Source organism: Lynx rufus, unplaced genomic scaffold (genome assembly GCF_022079265.1).
Source record: "Lynx rufus isolate CCGP_SWC_20201006 ecotype Redwood Valley unplaced genomic scaffold, mLynRuf1.p SCAF_7, whole genome shotgun sequence".
Lineage (NCBI taxonomy): Eukaryota > Metazoa > Chordata > Mammalia > Carnivora > Felidae > Lynx > Lynx rufus.
The window spans coordinates 121,649,499-121,662,201 of NW_025814889.1; the positions used below are offsets into that span (position 1 = coordinate 121,649,499).

The 12,703-nt window shown below is 37.1% G+C and overlaps 1 protein-coding gene across 1 annotated transcript in view; it reads right to left on the reverse strand.

The window, feature by feature from the left end:
• The window catches only part of SLC5A8 (solute carrier family 5 member 8), a 54,581-nt gene that overhangs the window by 24,290 nt on the left and 17,588 nt on the right, over positions 1-12,703 (reverse strand). Inside the window, exons 7-10 of the mRNA XM_047067309.1 lie at positions 10,432-10,561; positions 6,614-6,702; positions 5,410-5,522; positions 2,631-2,698 (exon numbers count right to left, since the gene is read on the reverse strand). Of these exons, the coding sequence (XP_046923265.1) occupies positions 2,631-2,698; positions 5,410-5,522; positions 6,614-6,702; positions 10,432-10,561 (400 nt within the window). The remainder of the gene's footprint in view (positions 1-2,630; positions 2,699-5,409; positions 5,523-6,613; positions 6,703-10,431; positions 10,562-12,703) is intronic.

Sequence of the window (12,703 nt, forward strand, 5' to 3'; positions counted from 1 at the left end):
CAAACAGTTCTAAAATTTATATGGAACCACAAAAGACCCCCAAATAGTCAAAGCAATCTTAGAAAAGCAAAGCAAAGCTGGAGGAATCACAACTCCAGACTTCAAGTTATATTACAAAGCTGTAGTAATCAAAACAGTATATATGGTAGTGGCACAAAAGTAAACAAAAGATAAATGAAACACAATAGAAACCACAGAAATAAACCCACAGTTATATGCTCAATTAATCTTCAACAAAGCGGGAAAGAATATCCAGTGGGAAAAAGACAGTCTCTTTCTTCAACAAATGGTGTTGGGAAAACTGGACAGCTACATGCAAAAGAATGAAACTGGACCACTTTCTTACACAATATAGAAAAATAAATTCAAATTGGGTTAAAGACTTAAATGTGAGACCTTAAACAATAAAAATCTTAGAAGAGCGCACAGGTAGTTAATTTTGATGACAATGGCTGTAGTAATTTGTTTCTACATAGGTCCCCTGAGGCAAGGGAAACAAAAGCAAAAATAAACTATTGAGACTACCTCAAAATAAAAAGCTTCTGCAGAGTGAAGAAATCAATGCACAAATCTAAAAGGCAACTTACTGAATGGGAAAAGATATTTGCAAATGACATATCTGATAAAGGATTAGTATACAAGATATTTAAAGAACTTCTAAAAGTCAACACCCAAAAAACAAATAACCCAATAAAAAATGGGCGGAAGACATGGACAGACACTTCTCCAAAGACATTGGCCAACAGACACATGAAAAGATGCTCATCATCACTTATCATCAGGGAAATACAAACCAAAACTACAATAAAATATCACCTCACACCTATCAGAATGGCTAAAAACAACACAAGAAACAGTAAGTATTGATGAGGATGTGGAGAAAAAGGAACCATCATGAACAATTGGTGGGAATGGAAATTGGTGCATTCTACTGTTGTTGGGCATGCATACTGGCAAACAGTATGGAGGTTCCTCAAAAAGTTAAAAATAGAACTACCCTATGATCCAGTAATTGTACTACTGGGTATTTACCCAAAGAACACAAGAACACTAATTCAAAGAGATACCTGTACCCCTATGTTTATAGCACCATTGTTTATAATAGCCAAGATATGGAAGTAGCCCAAGTGTCCATTGAAAGGATAAATATGTGTTGTGTGTGTATTTGCATGTATGTGTAGTGGAATATTAGCCAACCATAAAAAGAATGAAATCTTGCCAGTTGCAATGATGTGGATGGAGCTAGAGAGTATAATGCTATGTGAAAGAAGTCAGTCAGAGGAAGATAAATACCATATGACTTCACCCATATGTGGAATTTAAAACAAAACAAACAAGCAAAGGGGAAGAGGGAGAGAGAGAGAGAGAGAGAGAGAAATGAACCAAGAAACAGACTCTTAACTATAGGGAACAAACTGATGGTTACCAGAGGGAAGGTGGGTAGGAGGATAGATTAAGTAGGTAATGGGGATTATGGTATCCACTTGTCATGATGAGCACCAGGTAATGTATGGAATTGTTGAATCACTATACTGTATACCTGAAACTAATATACCACTGTATGTTAACTAACTGAAATTAAAATAAAAACTTTTTTAAAATTCTTAAAATGAAATACCGAGGTGTAAATATCACTAAATACATACACAACTTGTATACTGAAAATTACACAATGGTGATGAGAAAAACCAGGGATCTAATTAAATGAAGAAATATACTACATTCATGGATTCAAAGATTCAGCATAATAAAGATGTCAATTCTCCCCAAAATGATATACAGATTTAATGCAATCCTATCACAATCTAAATAACATATTTTTAGATATAGAGAAGATTATTATAAACTTTATATGGAAAGGCAAAGGAACTAGAATAGCTAAAACAATTTTTAAAAATAAGAATAAAGTGGAAATTAGTTTACCTGATTCTAGACTTATAAAGCCATACAAATCAAGACTGTGTAGTATTGACAGAGGGATAGACACACAGATCAATAGAAAAAAATAAAGAAACCAGAAATAGACCCACACAAATATGCCTGTTTTTAAAAAAAAAAAAATTTAATGTTTTATTTATTTTTGAGAGAGAGACAGAGACACAGCGCAAGCAGAGGAGGGGTAAAGGGAGAGAGGGAGGCACAGAATCTGAAGCAGGCTCCAGGCTTTAAGCTGTCAGCACAGTGCCCGATGCAGGGCGGGGCTCGAATTCACAAGCAGTGAGAACATGACCTGAGCCAAAGTTGGATGCTCAACCAACTGAGCCACCCAGGCGCCCCCTAACCGATTTTTAATATAGGTGTAAGTCAATGGAAGAAAGATAGCCTTTACAACTGGACATCCATGGGGAAAGGGGGAAAAAAGAACATCATTCTAAATCTCACGCCATTGAGAAAAACTAGGTAAAGGGTATATGAGATATTTCTGTATTATTTCTTAAAATTGCATGTAAATCTAAAATTATATGAAAATAGAAAGTTTAATTTTAAAAAATTTAAAGAATTTAGTCATCTCTGTTCCTTGATATGTGTACACATAGATGAATAGAGAAGTCTGGAAGGATGGTCACATCAACGTTTAAAAAACAAGAATTCAGTGATTAGGATTCAAAGCTTCCAGAATCAGCTCTTACCTGCAGCAAAGCTCCCATTAGTGATGCCAGTGCAGCCATTCCAATACACAGAGCTCCAAACATCACACCTAGATGGATGATATAAAAGCCAGTATAAAATTCAGACCCAGAGGATTCGAATTCTCAATAGAATAAGCTACCACACCTTTGGTTCAAAGTAATTAATATGATTGTGATGATTGTGGTGAAAAATGGCCACATACATCAAAGCCAGACAAAAGAAAAAAGGAAGGGGTGGGTGTTTTCTTACAAGATCAGCAGAGTGCAAAGAGGAAAGAAAACTCTGATATTGTGTCTCAGGATTAATTACATTAGATTATATAAGTGAAAAATCCCTAGCATTAACTATGGGGACTTTAAAGCTAAGAACTATTGTGTTATTAATCTAATCCTCTATAAACATTTGTTTATAAAGGAAGGCTTAGGTCTCTGTTTTCAGTTTGGCAGAAACAGGACACAATCCAGCTCTGCTGTGTACAGCATGATGGGGGAGAGGATTAATAAGCATCAGAAATTAGAGTGTTCTGATTTGAAGTGTCCATTTCTCCCAGGAAGTGTTCATCCACACCAAGGGGTGGTTTAGGACCTTTAGCCCTCTTGTTATCTCAATCAACATACCCAACCCTTTCTTGTTAAACTACACAAGAAAGATAGCATCAAAGACAAGTATGATATTACCCCTTCTACCAAATTGTTTCCCCACAACTTTATAGAAATTCTCAAGCCACCACTGCTGGCCAGATTATAGATTATGGGATTTTTTTTTTCTCTTTTGGCTTTCAATATTTTCCAGATTTTCTCCAAGTACATGTTTTACTTTTGAAATTAAATTAAAATTTACACACACACACCCATATTTTTATTTTTGAAGACTTCCATTCAGCACAAATCACCTGAAATCAGTCAATATAATTTCCCACGCATAAAATTCAAAACAAAAAAAATGAATGATAGCTTTGCTCATCATAAAATTAGTGCATTCCTTATATCTATCTGACTTACACTAGCATTCACACCTTTGTTAATTATATTGGGTAAATGACCTTTTTGCACCTGAATGGAAACCTTACATTAAGTTTTTGCAAAGAGCTTGAGGTACAATCATTTTTATACCTCTTAATCCTAATGTAAATGGTATTTCTAACATATTTAGCTTGATTCTTCTCTATCTGATTGCTCATGGATGGTCACCATTATGGGTTTTGGTATCAAAGTTACTGGAAACACATTCAAATCATTTGCCATGTTCTTCTCTATGATACCTTTACTGTACATATATCAAGATAATGACTTTATATAACCCTTCAAAGTAAACAAAAACCTCATCTACACTAGCAGAGTTGATTTGTTATTAATCATTATCAACATCCTTCCTTGAGCACAAGCTAGTGCCTCTTGTTTTATATGCATTATCTCTAAACCTCATTGTACCTGCAAGGTGAACACATTTTGTTTCATTTTCCATATAAAGAAATTCAAGCTGTATTAAGTTATTGGGTTTGCTTAAGGCTAATAAATTGGTGAGCAAGATTAGGTCTGTCTGCCTTCAAAAGCTTCTATTGAAACCCACACAGTTTTGATAATCCTATAACAAACCAATCTAAATACTCTTTGGGAAGCATTGTATCATTCTGAAATTATGCTGCAGGATTAAAATTGGGCACCTAATAAAATTATGCAATGTTATTTAAATGTAAGGCACACTCAGGCTCCTGGGTGGCTCAGTCGGTTGAGCGTCCAACTTTGGCTCAGGTCATGATCTCACAGCTCGTGAGTTCGAGACCCACATCGGGTTCTGTGCTAACAACTTGGAGCCTGGAGCCTGTTTCGGATTCTGTGTCTCCCTCTGTCTCTGCCCCTAACCCATTTGCATTCTGTCTCTGTCTCTCTCAAAAATAAATAAACATTAAAAAATTTAAAAAAAAATGTAAGGGACACTGAAAAATATAAACTAAGTACTTATTCCAGATGATAGTCAAGACAATTACATATAGAATTATGGTTCAAAATAGAATATTATTTACTATTTCTTTGGCAGTCTATTAGTGTTATTGGGTTGAAGTTAAAGATTCTTTTGAAAAAACAAGTTTGTTAGTCATTCATTCCAGAACACATATAACCAAAACGTCAAAAACAAAAAATGAAGTACACTAGCCAGATTTCTTTGAGTCAGATTGTTACATTTGGGACATCTGGGAACTGGGGTCTTTAAACCTTTCCATTCAACTGATATTTAACCCCTCATAAGGTCCTACATCTATAAATAGAAGATGAGCCTTCCCTGTACAATTTTATTGACTATCTCTAGAGCAGTCTACATGTACAGACAGAATAGAAAATCAGGATGGTTCAAAAATCATAACACTCTGTTTATCTTCAATTCATACACACAGACTATGTACTTTAAACTGACAGTGAGCTCTTAGGTAATAAAATGTGGGCTCTTGCCTCCAAACTAAGGGTATTTCTTAAAACCGTGGGCTAAAGTTTGGAAAGGAAAAGGGTTGGATTTTTTTCTGTAGCTAAGAAGAAGTTCAAAAAGAAGGACAGCCAAATAAGGAAATTGTTCTTTGTGGCTCCCTGACAATTAATCACTTGAAGGGTCTCCCAAATCTTGATTGCAAATACGGGATGGCTGTGTTTAGTGACAGGCATGCATATGCATAGATACACTTACACTCAGAGGTTCTTACTCTGTGTCTTCCAGGAAAAGGAATTTCTGGTATCTCTAAAAATCATCTCCCAGGGCTAAAATAGAATTGTGAACATGGAAACTTACTCAGTCCTTGGGAAGTCCAAGAGAGAGACCTTTCTGAGAGTGATCTGAAGTGAGGTTTAACTAGATCTTCCACAGTTACTGCCGCTAAGGCATTAATACTGGAGGACACTGTGCTGTAAGAGAAAATCAAACTTTTGATTTATAATATTTTAACTTTAACAATACTTTAAGTAGGAATAAGAAAGGGTGAAACAAACTGTCATTGCTGAAATGTAACCAGATTTCTACTATATTTTTCATGATCACAACATCTTCTTTCTGGAAACTGATATCATCCAAGAATGATTCAGTCAACATCCATAGGCTTAATAGTGAGAAAGGACAATTGTATGTTGCTTCCATTTTGCAATAAATTCTCAGTGTCTATGGAAACAATCTACAGACTACACAATACTATTATATAGTGACTTTTAAACTTATTTTTCTTTGTGCAGAGAAAGGACTATCATAAATCCTCACTAACATATGCCATAAATATCAATAATATTAATTTCCTGGATCCTCACTAACATACACTGTACATGTTAATCAAGAATTTCCTGGCACAGGGGCACCTGGGTAGCTTAGTTGGTTGAGCGTCCAACTCTTGATTTCGGCTCAGGTTATGATCCTGGGGTCATGGGATCAAGGCCTGTGTGCTGGGCTCTGTGCGTGGAGCCTACTTAGGATTCTCTCTCTCTCCCTCTGTTCCTCTCCTCTGCTCATGCTCTCTCACTCTCTCTGTCAAAAAAAAAAAAAAATCCCTGGCACAAACACTAGAAGAAAGTGCAATAAGTAAGTTCAAACACAGAACAAGAGTCTTTGGACAGTGCATATTATTCAGCATGTAACAGGAGATTTTAATTCTAATTTTCCATTTGACCATGCTTTATCTATCCATATATTTTAAACTGAGACCATAGGTACCCATTTTTGATAATCAGTGAAAACTACCACCAACTGATCATTATTATAGTGACCCTCCAGGGTAGGTGATGATGTATTAGACAGCAGGGACCAAGTTAAAAGTGGAGACTGAGGATAATAGACTGCTAGTCCACAGAGGTAAGACTGAAACTGAGAACAACAGGATACACAGAGTAGATTACTCACTTGGCCCTATTTGTGCTCATTTTCAGAATTCAGCTTTATCCCCCAAAATATCCAATAACAAAAGAAAGATCCCAATAGGGAAACCATGTACTGTTAGAGTCATAGTTCATACCTTAATGTTCCACTGTAAGCACAGGCCACAAAAAGTCCAGGAAGACCCGGATAATCTTGTAGAATGTCCAGTACCAAATAAGGCATGAGCTGAAAAATTCCAAAATTTACTCCTGAGTGCTATTTGCTACCAAATAAAATTATTAATGTATCATTTATCTTGTGTTCTTCAAGAACTAACGGAACTTATTCCACATAATTGAAATTTCTAAATATGAAAAATTATATTATTTAACTGCTAACACTTAAAAGAATAGCACAGTAGTTAAGGATACAGATTCTAGATTCAGACAGAAGTGGTTTTTGTTACTTAATTTCTCTAAGACTCAGTATCCTCATCTGTAAATGAGGGGTAATAATACGAATCCCATATACTTGCTATAAAAGTTAAATGTAGAGCTCTTAGTATAGTACATGGAATATGGTAAATGCTTGATTAAAAAGCAGCTGTTCTCAGGGCACCTGGGTGGCTCAGTTGGCTAAGCGTCCAACTTCAGCTCAGGTCATGATCTCAGTCCGTGAGTTTGAGCCCTGTGTCAGGCTCTGTGCTGACAGCTCAGAGCCTGGGGCCTGCTTTGGATTCTATGTTTCCCTCTCTCTCTGCTCCTCCCCTGCTCATGCTCTCTCTCTGTCTCAAAAATAAATAAAAACATTTAAAAAAATTTTTTAAAAAGTAGCTGTTCTCATTCTTTAGAATAATAAAACAATTTAAAGGAAATATTTTACATACCTCTATGCTTAAGCAAACAGCATAGTTAATTTAACTTGACTTGATGACTCAAAGATATCTTTGTGAACTTCATTTTTTTTTTTCAACGTTCATTTATTTTTTTTGGGACAGAGAGAGACAGAGCATGAACGGGGGAGGGGCAGAGAGAGAGGGAGACACAGAATCGGAAACAGGCTCCAGGCTCTGAGCCATCAGCCCAGAGCCTGACGCGGGGCTCGAACTCACGGACCGCGAGATCGTGACCTGGCTGAAGTCGGACGCTTAACCGACTGCGCCACCCAGGCGCCCCGTGAACTTCAATCACTACCCAGAACTGAAAGTGTAATTACAGCTGCATATAGTATGAGAAATAGTGACAAGTGGAGAGTACCCTCAGGAAGTTTCTGAAACTTGCTTCTTTTTGAAAAGTTCCTGATATCAACTTACTTTTTGATAAGTTACTTAAAAAAAATAAATATTAAATAAGGATGGGAAAGTGTATTACTTCAGTACTATGTTACATGCCAGTCTTTTGGCAACACTAATTTTTAAATCAAAAGGGTACTAAGAGGATAATTTTCTAGGAAAAATTCCCTTCATTTGCATTGAAACATTCTTGATTCCTTCTCTGATAGTATAGAGTGGATGGCATGTCCTATCTTATCAGCTTCTTTGATTTCATTTAACAATAGTTTGTTACTATTAACCCACTGTTACAAGGGTCTGTGTTGAGTTGTTTTAAGAATTTCTCCACTTTATCCAAAGCTTACTAAATTTTTATTCTCAGAAAGAGAGAATAGCAGTTATCTCTCTATGAAATCAAGACCAAATTTTCCCAAGATATCTTTTTTTTTTTTTTTTTTTAAATTTTTTTTTCAACGTTTATTTATTTTTGGGACAGAGAGAGACACAGCATGAACGGGAGAGGGGCAGAGAGAGAGGGAGACACAGAATCGGAAACAGGCTCCAGGCTCTGAGCCATCAGCCCAGAGCCCGACGCGGGGCTCGAACTCACGGACCGCGAGATCGTGACCTGGCTGAAGTCGGACGCTCAACCGACTGCGCCACCCAGGCGCCCCCCCAAGATATCTTAAAAGTGTCACTTTAAGCAGTATTCCACATAAAGCAAAAGTCAAGTTTCCATTGTTACTGCTATAACAAGATCTAAAATCCTCTACCCTATCATCAACTTTCTTAAAAGTTTTTGGGGTGATATTTCATATTCTGAATGACCCCCTCAGGTATAGGTAGAACTAGCAAGACCGACAGAAAAGTAGTAAAACTATATCTAAACACTAATCTTGCTTCCTCATGGTGAGGTCCAGCAGAGTGTCACAGAAATATATCTTTGCTCTCCTCAGGTTAAGATTTTGACCTGACTTTCTACTGACTGTGCCTATGTGCATTGTATCCCCAGGGAACTGTTAATTGGATTAACTCCTTAACAACCAACACAACACTGGAATCATCCAATTCGGAGGAAACCTTTCTTAAAAAAAAAAAAAAAATCAGCACAGGCTCTCAAAATGACAGGTGCATGCATGCGAGACCCCACTCCACCCCCATTGTCATTCTATGACGAGTCTCAAGGTTAGGAGATTGTAGACATTTTCTGTTGTGATTGTCCAGGGGTAGGATAAGATAAATGAGAAACATTTTTAACATCCCTACTGTCCTCATTATATAAACTACAAACAATAAACATTGACAAAAAGAACAAAATATTCTTCACTAGAGAGAACATAAGGGAAGAGTGCCTCCATCTTCAGAGGAAACATGCTGCTTAGATTCTCTGAGCAAATAGGAAAGATCTATTTATTAACAGGAGGACACACGTGAAGATAGGGTTGAGATGCACAGCTCACTGAGGCTCTCATTTTCTAATCCCACAAAGTTGCATTTTTCTAGGAGTATGTGATGCATTTACACCAACATAGAATGCAGGTCTATCTTCTTTCTCATGAGTCCCCTGGGCACTTGATTTACAAACAAGTCTTAGAAAATAATTTGCGGGGGTGGGGGTGTCTAGGTGGCTCAGTTGGTTAAGCTCCTGACAACTTTGGCTCAGGTCATGATCTCATGGTTCGTGAGTTCAAGCCCCACATCAGGCTCTCTGCTGTCAGCGCAAAGCTTGATCTGGATCTTCTGTCCCCCTCTCTCTCTGCCCTTCCCCTGCTCATGCACACTCTGTCTCTCAAAAATAAACATTTAAAAGAAAAAAGAATTTTGGCAAGAACTCTGAGAACAAGAACTCAAGCTTTAGAGTCTAGCAGCCCTGGATTTGAATTCTAGCTACACTTTCTGAAAGGCTGTATATGGCACAGAGGTTCAAAGTTAGGACTCTGGTCGCAGGCTGCCTGAGTTTGAATTTTGGTTCCAGGTTTACTAGCTGGTTACATGATTTGTCTGTTTCTCAGTTTCCTCATCTTTGAAAGAGAGATAATCACAGCACCTACCTCAGAGTGTGGCTGTAAGGATTCAGAGTTGAAGTCTATATAAAGCACTTATAACAGTATGATAAGTGCTTGCAGCTATTCTTATTTATTAGCTATGCAACCTTGAGCAAGTTATATAACCTCTCTGAGAGCCACTCATTTCCTCATCTCTAAAATTAGAATTATAGGGTTGTGAGAATTAAAAGAGATAAAGCATGCAAAGCTCTGAGCATAGAATCTCATCGCATAGTTGGTACTTAGTAAATGTTCACTCATTAGATCTGTTTATCTATCATTTAAAAACTGGAAGGTAAGCCATTGATAAATAAGTGATATGAGAATAACCGTAAAATATTCTACACTACCATGGTTTGTGCGTGGATTTTTTTTTCTTGAACTGTGTTTACATTTCTACTCCCAGCCTTGAGCTATTTCTATTGATCCCTTGGCTTGAAATTTTTCCAGGTATTTCACTATTTCAATCTTGGATACAGCATTCTTCATTCTTACTATATTTGCTAAAATAAGTTTTTGTCAAATGCTTTATAGAAATTAAAGACAATTACATTGTATTCATTTGCTATTTCTCTACAAAAACAGGAACACTCTTTCCTCCCAGCTAATAAGCTTTCTGGGTATCCTTAATGCACATGTAAGAAAGACATGGTACTGAACCTGGTCTGGTGCAGACACTTTCTTGGCTGTCCAAGGATCACAGTCATGGTACCTGGAATATAGGGCGAGCCCACAAAGCACTGAGCAGGTGAGGATTGCCCAGAGTCCCAGAAGATTGATGTAGAGAGACCTAAAGAAGTCAGCAAATGACAATTGTAATTTCCATCCTAAAGATTAGGAAACTGGTAACATAAACAGAAAAGACCTTCATGATTACTCAATAAATGTACATTATCTTTTGGTTATCAAAACTGCTATCTATTTTATTCTAGCCTAACCTTCTCTTTAAGCTCAATCAACAATATATTTGGAAATACATGGAATAGATGGGGGTTTCTCTATTAAATAACTATATTCTCCTGGTCAGAGTTCGATGGGCATTATCAGCTTTATAATCATATGTAATTATATTACTTCAGAACTTCTTATCATGAAATAAAGATTTTTAATAGTCAACAGACCAGTAACCATTACTCACTTTCCTTTTAAAAGTAATGCAACTCTAAACTGCTAAACATTGTTAGCATCTACATTGCAACTCATCAAACTTGTTTAAATGTGGTTTGTAGGGGCGCCTGGGTGGCGCAGTCGGTTAAGCATCTGACTTCAGCCAGGTCACGATCTTGCTGTCCGTGAGTTCGAGCCCCGCGTCAGGCTCTGGGCTGATGGCTCGGAGCCTGGAGCCTGTTTCCGATTCTGTGTCTCCCTCTCTCTCTGCCCCTCCCCCGTTCATGCTCTGTCTCTCTCTGTCCCAAAAATAAATAAAAAACGTTGAAAAAAAAAAAAACTTTAAATGTGGTTTGTAATATCATCTAATAAATGTGAAAGGCAAATCTGCATTCCTTGAACAGGTACCTTCCCAAACAATGTTCACCATTATAATACATGATGTGTGCTCTGGGAGAGTATAAAGGCTTATATAACATCACTGGAGTCAAACCTGAACATAAACGCTAGTTCGATCTATCATATGTGACCCTAGGCAAGTAATTTAGCCTCTGTGAACTTCAGTTTCTTCATTTATACCTACAGATAACAACGCCTACCTCACAGAGTTATAAGACTAAATGAAATAGTACATATCATAGAGCTTGGCATGTAATAACATTTGTTAAATGGTAATTATTGACATTATGAATATTAATGTCATTGAGTTCTATGTCTTAATAATCAGTTGAATAGTTAACATTTCTCTCTCTCAGAAGGTGACTATATTGTTCTCCCAGGGGTGCTATACTGGATACTGATACAAGCTGCCCTTGTATGAAGAGAAGTACAACACCTAATATCATGCCTCCTTCCCTGGGGCACCTGTGTCCAATGACTAGTGGATTCAGAGGTTTAAAGGACAAGTCCCCTCATCCTAATTTGGGACAAATCTGATGAGTCAGCCCAAATTTAGAGCTTCCCCTAAGGCCTTGGCTGAGAATGCATAACAATCCAAATTCTCCCTCCAGTCAACCCTGCTTCCTTTCCATTTTCTTCTACAGGTGGTGATTTCCTAACAGACTGTAGCATGCCAGCCTCCATCTCAGAGTCTGTTTCAGGAGAAGCCACCTTCAACAGGTGCCAAGCCACAGATTGCTAACCTTTTCCCTTGATTGACTAAATTTATTCTATGTTTTGTTATTGTCTAAAAATAGTGTAATAAGTGTATCTCATCTCCAAATCATCAGAAAATCTACACAGATGCTTTCCTGCTCTAACACCCTTGCTCATACATGGGTTTAATACTTTACTATATAGTCTTATTTGACTTTAGTGCCATTCAAATAGATTTCTTATCAACAACATTTAATACTGCCCCTGGTCAATCAATGTCAGTAGGTCTTAACTTTCTGGCTAGGATTCATTCTTACCAAGGAGCCAGTGTTAAAAAGTAAGAGAAAATGCATTTGCAACTACATGGATGGAACTGGAGGGTATTATGCTAAGTGAAATTAGTCAGTCAGAGAAAGACAAAAATCATATGACTTCACTCATATGAGGACTTTAAGAGACAAAACAGATGAACATAAGGGAGGGGAAACAAAAATAATATAAAAACGGAGGGGGACAAAACAGAAGAGACTCATAAATATGGAGAACAAACTGAGGGTTACAGGAGGGGTTCTGAGAGGGGGGAATGGGCTAAATGGGTAAGGGGCACTAAGGAATCTACTCCTGAAATCATTGTTGCACTATATGCTAACTAATTTGGATGTACATTTAAAAAATAAAAAATAAAACAAATTAATAAAAAAAAGAAAAAAAGAAGTAGGAGAAAATGATT